The sequence below is a fragment of the Sander lucioperca genome, chromosome 17 (assembly GCF_008315115.2).
Source record: "Sander lucioperca isolate FBNREF2018 chromosome 17, SLUC_FBN_1.2, whole genome shotgun sequence".
In the NCBI taxonomy this organism is placed as follows: domain Eukaryota; kingdom Metazoa; phylum Chordata; class Actinopteri; order Perciformes; family Percidae; genus Sander; species Sander lucioperca.
This window is the reverse complement of record NC_050189.1, coordinates 22,009,275-22,026,989: the sequence shown is the minus strand read 5'-3', so window position 1 is coordinate 22,026,989 and position 17,715 is coordinate 22,009,275. Positions and strand designations below refer to the sequence as shown.

Genomic DNA, 17,715 nt, shown 5'->3' with positions numbered 1-17,715 from the left:
CGATTTGACTTATTGAATTGGCCTGTGGGCAGTCGGACTCAATGACCAATCTGATTGGTGGAGTGCTAACCCTTCACTAGTGAATCAGTGCACTTAGGTTACGACGCTTAATGATGAGCGGGATGAGCGTGACCAACGCCTCTCAAAATCTGACAAAAATCTTTTAAACTGACCTTTGTCGATCAAAAAAACAGACAGATTCAGCAACTGCACGGCCTATTTCTCGCTTAAAATGTTTTCAGAAACACGTTTTGGTGAACTATCTTCCTAAAATATGAGATCGTATTCCGAACGAGCCGCCATTATGCTCGGCTTTGAAATTCGGGAGAAGCCAGACCCACGTGACGCGTTCGTCCAATCAGCTGCCGGTCAACGTCCCTGGTCTCTCCCCTTTCCGCTTTGCAGTCAAGATGGCCTCCGTTTAGCGAGTAGGGGCTGTCACTACCCGACGTGAGTTGAGTACAGATGTGAGTTGCACATGCGTCACTAGGCGACAAGTAGCCTACAAGATGCTAACGAGAGACTTCTGTAATGTCAATACAAATAAAAAATAGACCTACAACAAAGTCCGTTCACTGCTGTCTACAAGTTAGCAATCAAACACAACAAAGGCTGTCACTTGAATGGCGTTTTGAGCTAACGTTAGCAATCAAACAATCATAGATAGCTAGAAAATTTATTATTTTATGGATTTCACAAATTTCAGTATGACACGTTATGCCGTAAACCGTTTAAATCTGAGCATGCTCAACTCACATCTGCACTCGACTCACATCGGGCAGTGACAGGGTCCATCGTTCCACACTGAACTTTTTGACCGTTTTTTAGGGGGTTAGGGTTCACCTAACCTAACCTTGGCTAACCCTAACCCTGTTTTTTAGGGGGTGTCCTGGTACTTTCAGTGCACTGACTTTTTGCGTCATCTACACTATATACTTAAAACTAAGTGTTTGAAGTGTGTAAGTAGGCGGTTTGAGACACAGCCACTCTCAGATTTTGAGATTAACGTTTACTAAATTGACTTTTCTGGATCTTTATGTTGTACAATCTGTTTGCTGTTGCTTGTTATTGTGAATGTTAAACTCTGAGTTAGGGCTTGTTTCACCTCACAACAACGCATCATATTTAAACCAAATGAACAAACCAGACTTAATGTTGTGTTTAACGAAGGCTCTCAGGTCTCACGTAGTAACTACTGACGAATAAATAAAGACTTACTGTGTGTCTGACTCACGTGTGTGTGTGTGTGTGTGTGTTTCTTTAATGTCATTCACGTTAAAGCTGTAATAATCGGGCTTTAAAAGTTCGGCCAGATAAGACCAGAGCCCGACAGAATTCGGCCAGAGCCCGACAAGTACATTTTGATTGATAGCTTTTTAAAAGCCCGAACCCGTTTACATTACCCGACATTATTCAAATGTGCTCTTTTGCCTTTTGTCAAGGAAGAGTCATTTCTACATGTTTTAACATCATGTATTCATGACTAACGGAGGCAGGGGCGGAGCTAGACTCTCAGTACAGTGGGGGGGCGGAGCTAGAACGAAAACAAAATGTAATGTCCGCAACACTGCTTTTAACTCCCATATTTAATAGAAATGCAAGACCCAATATAAATGTGTAAATGCAAGACCCAATATATATATATATATATATATATATATATATATATATATATATATATATATATATATATATATATATATATATATCTACCTCTCTCTCTCTCTCTCAATAACATTCATAGAGAGTAATATCTGAGCAACAGCCCCCCCCCTGTGGCCACTTTGGTTCATTACATCAGTGAAGGATACTCATTCAGAGGGAGAGACAGGAGGTCAAAGGTCAGCCTGTGTGTGTGTGTGTGTGTGTGTGTGTGTGTGTGTGTGTGTGTGTGTGTGTGTGTGTGTGTGTGTGTGTGTGTGTGTGTATATATCTATCTATGTAGAGGCATTTAGTTTAATTTCACTTTTATTATACATTTCATTTCATATATTTTTTATATATTATAATAATATAATATATAATATAATATAAATTATATAATATAAATTATATAATATAAATTATATATATATATAATTAATAATATAATAATAATATAATTTATTAATATTATATATATATTATAAATAAATAATATATATATAAAATTATATATATATAAAATAATATATAATATAATATATAATATAATATTATAATAATATAATTTAACTCCACCAACTAATCCAAATACATATTTAGGGAAAGTATTCCAAATACAGTCTTTTTCTTCAATTAAATTAGTTGAGGTAGTGAGGAAGACAGACTTTGTTATTTATGTGATGTCAATGAAATCGAAAATGAAGTTCATTTTGCTTTGTATTGTCCGTATTATCATGATTTAAGATTGAAATTATTTAACAAAGTTAAATGAAAAGAGATGAGGCTGCGAGGGGCACGGGCACAAGGAGACCACTAGTGTGAATAAAACACTTAAAAACCTCCTTAAACAACCAAGTTTGGTTTTATAAAAGCTGTTTAAAAGAAAGAGGGATATTAAAATCAGGTTAAAAGAACCACTGGACAGGACGGACAGCGGGACAATAAAACTTTAAATAAAAGGTCTCCTCCACACCTGCCCTGGCCTCTCTCCTGGAGACATTACTAAATAAATAAAAAATGTATGTATAGAGTTATGAAAATAAATGCCCCGGCGTCACAGTACAAAGAAAATTCTATCCCAATCTATCTCCACATTAAAAAGGACTAAAAACATTTAAAAAGTCTAAAATACTATCTGAATTACTTGCCCTTGAGGTTAAAAAGTACATTAAAAATTAGTAATAAGTGCTAAGTTTTAAAGTGCTTAAAAAGTAAAAGTGCCACACAATAAATAACTATAAATAATTTAAAATACATCATAGAATAAAACCACACTGTTAGTTATGCATAAAACCAATGGCATGGGTATTATCATGTTACAATCTTGAGGCAAGTAATTCAATGTGTAATAATAATAATAATAATAATAATAATCATAATAAATATTAAGAATAGAGAAAAAGAACAATAAAATGATTATTAAAATATAGATAAGGCAGAACAAAAGTTATAAAGGACAACCAAGGCATTTTTAAAATATTTATTAAGAAAACCCCTAAAAACATATTAGGTAGGAGGAAGAAAAGGTTTGCGAGGGAACGCAATAGAATACAATGTTACTGAAAAAACATGTTGGACAAAGATCTCTTCAGCTGACACCAACGATTCTGTTATTCAGATCTTAGTCTCTCAGGATTACATCCTCCTGTACACATTTACATCCTCCTGTACACATTTACATCCTCCTGTACACATTTACATCCTCCTGTACACATTTACATCCTCCTGTACACATTTACATCCTCCTGTACACATTTACATCCTCCTGTACACATTTACTTCCTCCTGTACACATTTACTTTAGGTCAACTGTAACTTCAATATGAGGTTGGATATTTGGAGCGGCTTTATTTGTGTTTAAAGAATAACAAAAAGCACAACAATGAAAATATAAAAGTAACAACTTGAGAATCCAAATGTAGCAAAATAAAGTATTTATCAGAATAAGATAAAAGAGTAAAACAGTTTAAGGCACATTAATGTATCTGAATGTTAAAACTGAGTTATTAACTTCCAACATGTCTCTGATCATTATTATTTCATCTATTCATTCATATTAAATAATTATCAACAGCTTTCAAAGATCATCACTTTGGTATAGTTCACATTTCATAACATTTCCTTTAGAAAACATCACGTAATTCTATTTCATAGATAATATGTCAGCAGTAATGAGAATCATGTTGTATATACAGCACATGAGAAACCAGTCAGGTGTTAAGAGCTCTGGGAGATGATGATGAACTCAACGGCTGATGCTTCATCATCAGCAGGTTGTCCTGATCTCATGTCCTTACGTCTTTTATACATCAGGACACCACCCACTTTATCATCAGCATCAGCAGCAGGTTGTCCTGATCTCCTGTCCTTATGTCTTTTATACATCAGGACACCAACCAATGCAGCAGCTACAACAACCAGTCCACCTGCAGCCAGTCCAATGTATCGGCCTACAGGAGAGGAGTTTCTATCCTCAGAACCTGAAGATAATAAACATATGAGTCAGTAAATGTGTGATAGTGGAGCAGTCTTCATCCTCTCTGATGTTAGAAACTGCAGCTACAACCTGATACTCAGAAAAACTCTCTGAGAGAGACTACCTCACCTGCTGGATCTGTAACCTGCAGACGGACGGTTCTGATGGTTCTGATGAGTCTGATTGGGTTAGTATCGTCGGTTATAACTCGACACCTGTATGTTCCAGCATCGTGTCTGTTCACATTCTTCAGAATTAAAGACACGTCTCTGTCCTTCAGATCTCTGTCCACCAGCTCCACCCTGTCCTTAAAGGATGGATGCTGGTCGTCTGTATGAAAGAATCCATCACTGTATAAGAGGATAATATCTGGCTCCTTCAGATCAGCTCTAATCCACTCTACAGCTCTGATGGAGGAATCATCAGCCTGACATGGTAGAATGACATCATCTCCAGGGTGCACTGTTACCACAATCAGGTCTGAAAAACAATAATAAAGAATAGTAATCAAAAGTCATGGTATTTCAAAAGACCTCCATCATTATTACTATTATAATTATTATTATTATAACTAATATAACTTGTAATACTTTCTGTATATGTTTCTCTCATGTCTATTTAATGTGTATTTGTGTTATTCTGATGTGTTTACATTTACATTTATTTTGAGCTGCTGTAGATTTTCCCCAGTGTGGGATTAATAAAGTCTTTCTTATCTTCTAGTCATAATTCTAATTATAGTTAATTTTACATTTGTACTAGTGAAATATATATCAGATATTTCTAATAACATTCTGGATATCTGAAATTAAAATTATGACTAGCAACAACTAAACTGTATCTGAAATTGAAGTTCTTCTTTGTAATAATTCTGTTTTCAGAAATCTAAAATAATGTTTCTGGAGAGGAAGAATGATGTTTTAGATATCTGAAATGATCATCGATCTAAACATTATAATAACTTATTTTTTACTTTATCTAAGAACATTTTTCAAGTGTTAATTATCGAGTCATTTTGTTGTTACTTGAGGAAAGTTTATTGAAAGTAAGAAGTACTTTAAGTTTAAGGTAACTTTTCTTCCAGTACTTTTCCAGGAGTAAAATATTCTCTAAATGTTCAGATGATCTGAAGTGATTCTCTCTCTGTCTGACTCTCTGGGACCAACTCATCATGGAGACTCTAGAGGAGCTGCAGCTACAACCTGGTACTCAGAAATACTCTCTGAGAGAGAATTACTCACCTGGAACCAGCAGATAGACGGTTCTGATTGGGTCAGTATCATAGGTTTTAACTCGACACTTGTATGTTCCAGCGTCGTGTCTGCTCACATTCTTCAGAATTAAAGACACGTCTCTGTCCTTCAGATCTCTGTTCACCAGCTCCACCCTGTCCTTAAAGGATGGATGCTGGTCGTCTGTATTCAAGTGTCCATCTCTGTATAAGAGGACATATCTGGCTCCAGGTCAGGTCTGGTCCACTCTACAACTCTGATGTTGGAATTAGCAGTCTCACATGGCAGATTGACATCCTGTCCAGGCACTGTTACCACAATCTGGTCTGAAAAACAATAATAAACATTGTAATCAAAAGTCATGGTATTTCAAAAGACCTCCATCATTATTACTATTATTATTATTATTATTATTATTATTATTATTACTACTAATATAAATTGTAATACTTTCTGTATATGTTTATCTCATGTCTATTTTAAGGTCCCATGACATGGTGCTCTTTGGATGCTTTTATATAGACCTTAGTGGTCCCCTAATACTGTATCTGAAGTCTCTTTTATATAGACCTTAGTGGTCCCCTAATACTGTATCTGAAGTCTCTTTTATATAGACCTTAGTGGTCCCCTAATACTGTATCTGAAGTCTCTTTTATATAGACCTTAGTGGTCCCCTAATACTGTATCTGAAGTCTCTTTTATATAGACCTTAGTGGTCCCCTAATACTGTACCTGAAGTCTCTTTTATATAGACCTTAGTGGTCCCCTAATACTGTATCTGAAGTCTCTTTTATATAGACCTTAGTGGTCCCCTAATACTGTATCTGAAGTCTCTTTATATACACTCACCTTGAAGATTATTAGGAACACCCTACTAATACCGTGTTTTACCCCCTTTCACCTTCAGAACTGCCTTAATTCTTCGTGGCATTGATTCAACAAGGAAATGTTGGCCCATATTGAGAGGATAGCATCTTGCAGTTGATGGAGACTTGTGGGATGCACGTCCAGGGCACGAAGCTCCCGTTCCACCACATCCCAAAGATGTTCTATTGGGTTGATATCTGGTGACTGTGGGGGCCATTTTAGTACAGTGAACTCATTGTCATGTTCAAGAAACCAATTTGAAGTGATTGGAGCTTTGTGACATGGTGCATTATCCTGCTGGAAGTAGCCATCAGAGGATGGGTACATGGTGGTCATAAAGGGATGGACATGGTCAGAAACAATGCTCAGGTAGGCTGTGGCATTTAAACGATGCCTAATTGGTACTAAGGGGCCTAAAGTGTGCCAAGAAAACACCCCCACACCATTACACCACCACCAGCCTGCCCAGTGGTAACAAGGCATGACGGATCCATGTTCTCATTCTGTTTACGCAAAATTCTGACTCTACCATCTGAATGTCTCAACAGAAATCGAGACTCATCAGACCAGGCAACATTTTTCCAGTCTTGAAAGGTCCAATTTTGGGTAGCTCGTGCAAATTGTAGCCTCATTTCCTATTTTTAGTGGAGATGAGTGGTACCCGGTGGGGTCTTCTGCTGGTGTAGCCCATCCGCCTCAAGGTTGTTCATGTTGTGGCTTCACAAATGCTTTGCTGCATACCTCGGTTGTAACGAGTGGTTATTTGAGTCAAAGTTGATCTTCTAGTAGCTGGAATTAGTCAGTCCATTCTCCTCTGACCTCTAGCATCAACAAGGCGTTTTCGCCCCCCAGGACTGCAGCATACTGGATGTTTTTCCTTTTTCAGACCATTCTTTGTAAACCCTAGAAATGGTTGTGCGTGAAAATCCCAGTAACTGAGCAGATTTTGAAATACTCACACCAGCCCGTCTGGCACCAACAACCATGCCACGCTCAAAGTTGCTTAGATCACCTTTCTTTCCCATTCTGACATTCAGTTTGTAGTTCAGGAGATTGTCTAGACCTGGACCACACCCCTAAATGCATTGAAGCAGCTGCCGTGTGATTGGTTGATTAGATAATTACATTAACGAAAAATGTAACAGGTGTTCCTAACAATCTTCAAGGTGAGTGTATAATAAAGTATGTTCACTGAAAGAAATCCAGGACATGTTGATCTTGATTCATAACATAACATAACATAGCTTTATTTGTATAGCGCCTTTCATACATAGAGTGCAGCTCAAAGCGCTTTACATCCAAAACATTCAACACAACTCTCGCAGGAGCACATTTAAAGCACGCAAACAGTATATTTGCACTTGCACTGGTATTTTGCTTATTAGTTGACCTGAATAATAATAATAATCACATACATAACATAACATAGCAGGGACAGATACAGCATGACATGAAGGAGAGGAGAGGGGAAAAAAAACAACTCTCAGACTATCCTCATAAAGATAAGAACAGTGTGGGAACAGGAAAAAAACACCTCAGCACATAGCACACAAGCAGTACATTTGCACTGCTGAACACAACATGACATAAATGTACAGTTGCACATTTAGCGGCGAAGGCGTGGGACTGGGAAGGGGGTAGGTTGGGGGAGTTTGGCCTGCTGAGAAACGCACAGCCTGGCAGTCCCACTAGTGTCCCAGTCCGCAGAATGTTATAGCGATAACACAGCACGTTGCCGTGGTGACACCCTTGAACAGTCCAGAGCCGATACGACAATCAGCAGGCAGTGGGGAAGACGGGGGAGGAACCAAGAGCGTCTCGCTTGCAGAGCCCCAACAGGGTGACTGTTTGTTCCAGGAAACGGCCTTGGCAAGGCCGTTCATGATAAGGGGGCCGAAAGATTAAATTTGTTTTGTCTACACGAATGGCTGCTCTAAATTAGACATACATTCTATTGTTCAACTGTTCAACTGTTCAACTGGTCAATTTTTCTTTCCAAATCCATGACCTTCCTCATGATGGTAACCAAGCCGCGGGTCATTACCATGTTGTTTTCCATCACGCGATTAATAGTTCCAGTTTGCGAACTGATCGCTTTTCCGACAGCTTCAGTCAGGCCAGGCAGCTTCCTTGGGCTTTGGACAGCTACCAAAGTCTTTCCAATTCTTCGATAAACCAGAGCGAAGCATCCTCCAATCAGCAACATTCCAGTTATCAGGGTTCCAAATAGGTAGATATCCTCAACGTCCTCCACGGAAAGAGCAGAGAGACACACGACACGCCATTTCTCCCAGCCGTCCATCGTATACCCCGCAGCAAACGTCCCGTCAGGACGTGCTGGCTCACCCGAACCAGCGCTCCTCCTCGAGAATACAGTGTCAATTGCGTTAAGAGACCAGTTAATCAATTCCATGATTTTTAGGTATTTGTAGAGCCTTGCAGGGAGAGTCTCTAAAAAGTTAACAACAGACAACACAAGACAAGATAGCAAGCAGGGTAGGCCTGGGAGGGAGAGGGAGAAAAAAAAGCGACCGCCTTCGCTGAGAGCTGGAAAGAGAAGTAGTACAGGCCTCAAGTGTAATTACTAATGTTAACTATCATTTTAGTGATCAATAATTAGCCTGTGTCTATGTTATCTCCTTACATATACCTACGCTCTCCGTCTCTGCTAGATTGGGAATGATTGAGATTTCTCTTGGCACAGCTACCAGAAGACTTCCAACTTTCAGACAGGTTGCTCACGTCACATCTACGTCTTCAAGCTCAGTTGGAGGCTGCTCAGTAACGCTCAGCCATCTCGATTTGGAATTTTATTCCCCATTATATATTCTCTCGTTTTGGTGGTCTGGGCTTTATTTTGAATTGTAACTACAATGTAGAAAACTCCCTGTAAAACTGTCCACTTTTCACAAGCAGGTCCTCTTAGCTTTCTGCCAGTGGACCAGCTATTTAATGCAGAGGGGCAACTTTTCTCCTATAGAGAGTTTTTATCAACATATAACATTCCAGTTACGCCGAAAGAATTCGCAATTGTATTTGACGCCCTTCCATCAGGCACAATCATGCTTTTTAAGTATACTGGCAGACTTCACCTACTTCTGTCTCCCTCCCCGATGTGGCTGAATCACCAGTTGGAAGAATCTGTTTTTCCCAACTTCCTCATAATAATAAGAACATTCGTGCATTATTTCAGAAAGAAATTGTTTCTATTCCAAATGTAACATTTTCTTGGAACCGATTTGTAAATGACATTGATTGGAAAAAGTTTGGATGATTCCTCACAGATACTTGATAGTAAACAAGGTGAAGGAAGTATCTTTCAGAATAATTCACAGATATTACCCTGCTAATCATTACATGATTACATTTAAAAGAGACATCAACACAAACTGATCTTTTTGTGAAGACCATCCAGAAACTGTTCTGCACCTCTTTTGGCATTGCCCTCACACCACAACGTTTTGGCAAAACCTCGGCAGATTCATCATTGACCATATTTATAAAGACTTAGTTATTTTTTTCTTTTATAAAAGCCACATTAAAGAAAAGATGTACTTCATTATAAATGTATTAATTCTTTTGGCAAAATTTCACATTCATAAGTGTAAATTCAGCGCTAAAAAATCTAGTTTTGTACTTTTTCTCCATGAAGTTGAACATTATATTAATCTGATTTCTGGCTCAAACAACAAAAAGGCTGTTAAAACTGTCAACATATGGTCCTCTTTCTCTTTGTAATGGCCTATAAGCTTCCCCTGGCAATCTTGTTTTATATTTTATTTTTTTATTGTTATGTCATGTATGTCTTGGCTATTCACATGTGATTTGTACCCTTTATTTGCAATAAAAAAAGAAAAACAAAGTAACGCTCAGCCATCACCGGAAAAGTGCTTCTAAAGGCCTTCACTGGTCTCCGTCCAGAGACACGGGACCTGTTGCTCCATTCTTATATACTGTCTATGATCCGACCCACCGTGCTCTAATGCTAACGTTAGTAACGTCACACTGTTGACAGAACATGAACTGAACAAAGTCATCACCCATCTGATGACAGCAATGTGTTTTCATCACTTCTACAAGTGTGTGGATGAAACATTAAGATGTTTACTTTTCCTAACTTAGTGTCCGCCCGGACTAATGCTCAGGTCATCATCATCTCTATTAGAGAGAAGAATCTCTTCATCTGATGTTTAGAGAGAATTAACCAGATTTCCAGACTACTTACTGGAGTTCAGCAACTACACAGAACACATACAAGTACACTATCGGCTGTTATTATTTATGTCTCAGTCAATAACTGAGGCCTGTTGCACAAAAGTAGAATGAAGAAATCCAGGATAACTGAAAAAGCGCAGCTTGACTTAGTGTGGTCCGCTCATCGTGTCTTAATCGGTTGCACGTTTGCCGAGCCAGGATGAGAAGGTGAAGCTGTCCAGCCAGGTGGAGACAGCTGGGATAGGTGCACGTTCACGGCTTTCTTAAATAGACCACGGTATCGATCACAGATTTACTGATGCAGAAATGGAGAGGATGAGTGCGGCATATCTTTAACCCGCTGAGCAGCAGCTGTTAATGGAAAATTACGAGGAGGTGAAACATATAATATGCAAAAAGGGAAAACAACAGCCATATATACTGTTGTTATCAGACAGAGAGAAAAAGCCCGACAAACAATACCGGACCGACTGAATCCGTATGGATTTAAAAAAAATCACTCCACGTTTTTACAAAGTTGTACATTCTGTTTTAATTGCTTTAATATGATTGTTTTATGTGTTGGTTGTATTGCTGTATCTGTTTTTATGTGCTAAATGTGCTGGTTGTACTGTAAAGTGTCTTTGAGTAGCTTGTAAAGCACTATATAAATAACATTTTTTATTATTTAGCCTACTTTGCCTCAAAAGTGAGCAGAGGGATTAATGTTCCTCGGGAAATTTACCCTAAGGACCAGGCTTAATTTCAAACCCTTATTCATAATGAGAGAATATGTTTTACAACCATATGCACCAATCTCTATAAGCTATGTCTTATTCTAAATATCTTTCTACAATTAATGTTCATACAGAACAAACATGACCGGACAAAAACTAGAAAAAGAAGTAAGTGACTTCAATACACACTGTAAGCATATCTATAAAACAATGTAGCCTATAATTCATATTTTTCATCTCACTCCCAAACTCGAAGATGACAAGTGACAGCACCAAAATAAAAAGATTAAGAAGCTTTGTGGCGTTCCAACACATTCTCACTCCCATCTGGTAAAATACGGACGTTTGGTCAGGTGCCATTGTCGTCGTTATTGACGCTAAAAGTCTCCGTTAGAGTCCGCTGCACGGTGTGGGAGGATCCCCCTGCCTCCCCCCGCCTCTCCACGGTGCACGGGGCACATTTCACGGGGAGAGCAGCGGAGGAAAAGCCCATTTCCTCCGTATCGTCCCACTTTATCTCCGGTGCCAGTGCAACCATTTCTTACCATGTAAAGAACTGCAAAGTACGATTTAAATCAAACTCGTGACAGTAATAGTGACAAGTAGCCTAATGCATGTTAATAAAAATAAAGTGGAACACATTCAGAAGACAACGGAATAACTGTTAAACACGTTTATTTCGGATCTGAGCGGCAGCTGATTTAACACATATACACATGTTCTAGCTGCAAAGAATAAATCTCCATGGTTACTTGGCTGGGTTTAATTCAACCTGCTTTTGTGCAACCAAGTCAAAGTTAAATTCATCCAGGATAACCTGAATATCCTGGCTTAATCCCTTATCCTGGTTTTGTGCAACAGGCCCCTGGTCTTGAGAAATATTTTAGACGAAATGTGTCAACGCCCATGACGATAAAACATTTAATGTCTAACTTTACATAAATCTTTTCAGAATAAAAGCTGATATTTACCAGAAGCTGCTCCAGAGAGAAATACCAACAGGAAGAGAACTGGAGCCATGAGAGCTGAGAGAGGGTAGATCCACTGTTATGTCTACAGAGAAAAAGGAAACATCTACTAAAGAGGAAAAAGGGAGTGTGTTTTGGTTTTCCTGCGGGGCGAAGAGATGTCCCGCCCTAATCTGCCTCTGATTGGTTCACCTTCTGGCTGCAGCCTGGGCCGTCCCATGCCATGCCGTCCAGAGTGGCGACGCTCATTCTCCGGGACAGATGCGGCGACCTGGATACGTACAAAAGAAGAAGGAACCTGCGAGTTGCTGCATTCCTGAGCAAACTGGAGAGAATGTTAAGAATATCATCGTTGACATTTTCAACAAGGTTTCCCCTGACATCGCTCATCTTCTGGCCTACTCCGTGGACATTATGTGCACAGACCAGGTCCCCGCTCTGCTCAGGTGAACTCCAGCCGTCGCATCATTGTGCATCACATAGGGACAAAATGTGGAGGGATGCTAGATCAGCAGCCATACTCAAGGAAAAGAAAATAAAGCTGTATGAAGAAGTGACTCCGGAGACCGAGGACATCAGAAACAAGCTGTGGCCGTTGGTTGAACAGGCGAGGACGGAGGGGAAGAAAGAAGGCTTCAACGGGTCCTTTGCATACATTGACGGTAAAAAAGTCACAGCTAATCATCTGTGAATGAAGGTTGTTTTACTGCTACTAGGCTGTCACTTTGCTGGTGCTGTCCGAGATTTAATTTGGCCCACTCTTAAATGGGTAATGAAGTTGTTAATGTTGTCTCATCGATAACAATCTAGTCTATTTCTGTTCTTTCTATGCGAATTTCGTAGGTCATTACTGTTAATCGCCAGAAAATGGAGCCTCTGTTATGTGATTTGATATCACCAACTTTTTATTTTTATTTTTTTTTAATTTTAGATAAAGAAGGGGGAGTTTAAGTCGTTAAAGTATCCTTGTGTTGAAATGAATAGGTTATCTCCTGGTGCTTACTCAGCATGTATACTGACTACTGAACAGATGGAAACATGCCCTTGCTATTTTGACTACAGAATTTGTTCCTCTACTGCAGAGTCAGTCTGCTATTAAGTGTTCACAGAGGGAAACATTGTAATTTCCTCTAGTTATCTGTGTTTAGTATTGTTCTATGTCTTTGTCTTTATTGACAATTAATGTCAGGGGTCTGAAAGATAATGTGAAATACAAGGCTTTATTTTTGTTTGTAAAGAAATACAAGGCAGATTTTTTTTTAAAATTTTTTCAAGAATGTCACTCAACTCCAAATGACTCTAAGTTTTGGAAATCACAGTGGGGGAACGACAGACCCCCTACCCCCCTGCCCCCCAATGCCGCCCGGTAATTACTACTAACGACATATGGCTAGCACACGGATCTGAACATTCGGCTGGAGTAGAGACTTTCAAACACAACTTTAAGGGACACGTTATGGAGACCGATACAGATGTCTCAGGTCACTTTGTCAGTATGATTATAGCCATAAACAATCTTACTATTATTATAATCAACATTAATGGATACCACTCCTCTCTGGAGAATAGTACACTCTTTGATACTTTGGAAGATAAAGTCTCTTACTGGTTAACCAAATATCCCAATGCTTCTCTAATCTTAGGTGGGGATTTTAATATAGCCCTGAATAACACCACAGACAGATTCCCTCCAAGGAATTCAGTATCTTTCAACTCAACTCTGAAATGTTTCATGGAGAAGTTTGAACTAGTTGATGTCTGGAGGCAATTGTCAATATACTTGGTTTAATAAGGACAGATCAAGACAGCCTAGAATTGATTATTGGCTGGTTTCCAGATGCCTGATAAATTATAACATTTTAGTTCATTATTATAATACCCCATTGACTGATCATAAAGCAATCTATCTATATCATTGCCTGGTAGTCATACAGGCCCAAAAGCATCATTCTGGAAATTGAAAAGTTCTCTTCTGATCTACGCACAGGTCAAAGAAAAAGTTAAGGATCTTATAATAACTCACTGGAACCATGCAGAAACCCAGAAAGCTTACGGGAGGAATTGGGAACTGTTAAAATATGAGCTAGGGAGGTTTTTTAGGAAGTTTGGTGCTGATTTGGCTAAACAAAAAAAGAGCAAGTGAAGACGAGATTACTACGCAACTGGCATCTCTTTGTCAAAAGGAGCCCTTATCTGAATTGGAGAGGATTGAATGTATGCATTTACAAAATAAACTAGATGAATTATATATAGAAAAAGCTAAGGGTGCATACATTCGATCTAGATCCAAATGGTTAGAAGATCTAAAGCCTACTTTTTTAGATTAGAGAAAATTAGATCTCTTCTTGATACGCTCGACAAACTAAAAATAGATGACCAGATAGTTGATAATCCCAGAGATATATCTGCCTTTTGCCACCGCTTTTACAGCAACCTACACACATCCAAATACTGTGAAGTGACAGCTGACTCATTTATAGACTCAATCAACAATTGTAAAGTTATTTCCGCAGAGGAAAGGGATGCATGTGATTATAACATCTCCAATGTTGAGGTTCTGAAAGCTATTGATTGTCTTAAAATTAATAAAAGTCCAGGGTGTGATGGTATAACCTCTGAGTTCTGTAAAATGTTTGACAAAGAACTGTCCCCCTTTTTGCTAAATGTTTTCTCAGAAAGCATTCGTAATGAAGCTCTTCCAACAAGTATGACTCAAGGTATCATCACCCTGATTCCAAAGCCGAATAAAGATAAAGAAAATTTAGAGAACTGCTGTCCGATTACACTGCTAAATAATGACTATAAAGTGTTGGCTATCATATTTGCTAATAGAATGAAGTACGTTCTGGACTCTATCATAGAGGAGTCACAATCTGGATTCATGAGGAAACGTCACATTGCTAACAATGTTAGACTGATTTTGGATGTGCTAGACCAGGCGTTTTCAAACTTTTTGTGTGTGTGGACCACTATTTGTAATCAAGAATTTCTGTGGGCCACCTTATAATACACATAATAAAATATGTCTATACACAGTCCTACCTGAATTAATCCGCACCACTTAATAGGCCTACTAGCACTAAAACTAGAACTGGTCATTGCATCAGTACAACAGGCTCGTTAAAAGAAAGTTTACTGCAAACGGCTGCCATATATTTAATTTATTTATTTACTCCAGCGCCCGAGGGCATAATCACGTTCATTAGGTGTATTAAATCTATACAGTAATAAGAGCACTTGGATATAGTCAACATTTCAAAAACTTTGGCAATTTTAGGGTTAAGGCCGAGCGCCACTAGCCTATTTTAGTAATCACACAATAACATGACAATTTAATTTAAATTTAAATTTTATATTAATATGCATATTCTTAATTTTTATGGGAAATTCCTGGTAAAATGAAGGTTAAAAAACTATTATTTAATATTTTATTTTGCTTTTCCACGGACCATCTGCGGTACCCTCACGGACCACTAGTGGTCCGCGGACCACAGTTTGGAAATGACTGTGCTAGACTATAACGATCTCATCAATGAGAACAGCTTTCTCTTCTTTCTTGATTTCTATAAAGCTTTTGACTCTCTTGAACATGGCTTCATTTTGAAAGCTCTTGATAAATTTGGTTTTGGTCAATTTTTTTGTAAAACTACTAGAACCGTGTATAAAAATGGCAATAGTGCAGTAAAATTAAAACTTGGTACATCACCAAGGTTTAATGTGTCTCGTGGGGTTAAGCAAGGTTGTCCTATCTCACCCTACTTGTTCTTAATAGCTTCTCAACTCCTGGCTCTTCATATCTCAAACAGTGCCTTACAAGGAATCTTAATTGCGGATCGGCAGATTATAATCAGTCAGCTTGCTGATGACACCACAATCTTCCTGAAGGACGCCTCCCAAATTCCTCTATCATTAGAATTAATTAAAGGTTTCTCAAAAGCCTCTGGTCTTCATCTGAACTTAAAAAAGTGCGAACGTATGGCTATAAAAGATTGCTTGGTGCACTCTATACATAACATCCCTGTAAAAGATCAGGTCACTTATCTAGGAATTATCTAATATATATATATTTATACTTATATTGTTTGTTCTGCTTAACCTGTTTGTTTAACTTATTTTAGAGAATGTGTGACATGCACCTACAGCACCAAAACCAATTCCTTGTATGTGTAAAAAACGTACCTGGCAATAAAGCTTTTCTGATTCTGATTTCACGAACTGCCGTGAGACTGGATCGTCTGAACATCATACTGAGAAATACAGAGAGAGTTGTGTGGAGCTGATAGTCTTAATTAGCTTTGTAGCTACTCATTTAAGTTGAAGTTGAACGTAACGGATGTTCATTAATATCAAAAAGTTACGCACTAAAGCCCTGAGTTACCAGTCGCTCCTCATTCATTAATACAGCAACTAATACGTGTTCGTTACTTGTTGTTGTGTTGTCTCATCTTGAGTGTTTTTGCCTGATATTTATCTGTGAAAAGCGCTCTTTAACCCTTGTGTTGTCCTCCCGGCTAAAGAAATGTTGACATTTTTTTCAAATTTTTTTCCCCCTAGGCTTTCGGCACTATTTTTTTGAAGTTTTTTTTCCGCTTATTGTCGCATTTTTTTAATTAATTTTTTTTAAGTTGTATTTTTTTTATAACGTTTTTTTCTGTTTTTGACCCTTTTTCAGACATTTTTGTCACTTTTACATTTGACGCTTTCCCCCCACTACTACCAACTCATACACCGAGTTTTACACTTATTCTTGGAATTCATGGACACTAAACCTAATGTTTGAGTTTAAAAAGCAGAAATAAGTTATAAAATTGAATAAAACACACAAAATCCAATGAAAGTAGTGAACTGATCCTTCATTTTGTTTTGTTAATTTTTGGCAATTTGGTTGAAAGAAACCCACATTTCTGATATAGGCTGATATATTTTTTGAAAATGGGTCAGATTTGACCCGAAGACAAGAGGAGGGTTAAATAATTGTCGTTCCTCATGTCACTCCTGTTTTCTTCCAGCAGAGGGCGGCCTCGCGTCATCATTTCATTTCAAATCTTTATTTATTTACTCTGGGAATGGGAATCAAAGCTGCCGAGCAGGAACAAAGACAGAAGCACATCTGAGAGTCATAGGTGCACACCGCAAAATAAACTCCTCGTCCAATATTAACTGAAGTTAACTGTCGACACAACACAGTAACGTGAGCTGTTTAAATCAGCTGATTCATGGTTACACCTGCTGGTGTTCAGACAGAGACAGAGGGGAGGTTACTCTGTAATGACAGACAGGTTAACAAGCAGGGCTGTAACACACACACACACACACACACACGCACACACACACACACACCACACACACACACAGAGGGGTGGAGCAGCCACTGTAAACTCAACAGATTCCTCTGTTTATAGACGCACAACATGTAATTTACTTTTCTCTTCCTGTGTGTGTGTGTGTGTGTGTCTCTGTGTGTGTGTGTGTGTGTGTGTCTGTGTGTGTCTCTTTATCTCTGTGTGTGTGTGGGTGTGTCTCTGTATGTGTGTGTGTGTCTCTGTATGTGTGTGTCTGTGTGTGTGTGTGTGTCTCTGTGTATGTGTGTGTGTGTG

General features: G+C 38.5%; 1 protein-coding gene and 2 long non-coding RNA genes across 4 annotated transcripts in view; 2 read left to right on the top strand and 1 right to left on the bottom strand.

Annotated features, from left to right (window-relative positions):
• The window catches only part of LOC118493576, a 328,097-nt gene that overhangs the window by 44,837 nt on the left and 265,545 nt on the right, over positions 1 to 17,715 (top strand). The window lies entirely within an intron of this gene.
• LOC116060888 (muscle M-line assembly protein unc-89-like) overlaps positions 3,476 to 17,715 on the bottom strand; it is a 295,447-nt gene continuing 281,207 nt past the window's right edge. Inside the window, exons 9-10 of the mRNA XM_035993844.1 lie at positions 4,250 to 4,600; positions 3,476 to 4,124 (exon numbers count right to left, since the gene is read on the bottom strand). Of these exons, the coding sequence (XP_035849737.1) occupies positions 3,862 to 4,124; positions 4,250 to 4,600 (614 nt within the window). The 3' untranslated portion in view covers positions 3,476 to 3,861. The remainder of the gene's footprint in view (positions 4,125 to 4,249; positions 4,601 to 17,715) is intronic.
• LOC118493574 overlaps positions 4,270 to 17,715 on the top strand; it is a 208,194-nt gene continuing 194,748 nt past the window's right edge. Inside the window, exons 1-3 of one of the 2 annotated variants that reach the window (XR_004895518.1) lie at positions 4,270 to 4,316; positions 5,406 to 5,530; positions 5,584 to 5,620. This is a non-coding gene — a long non-coding RNA (uncharacterized LOC118493574). Of the gene's footprint in view, positions 4,317 to 5,405; positions 5,531 to 5,583; positions 5,621 to 17,715 lie in introns of those variants that run through there. The other variant, XR_004895519.1, reaches the window with a different exon arrangement.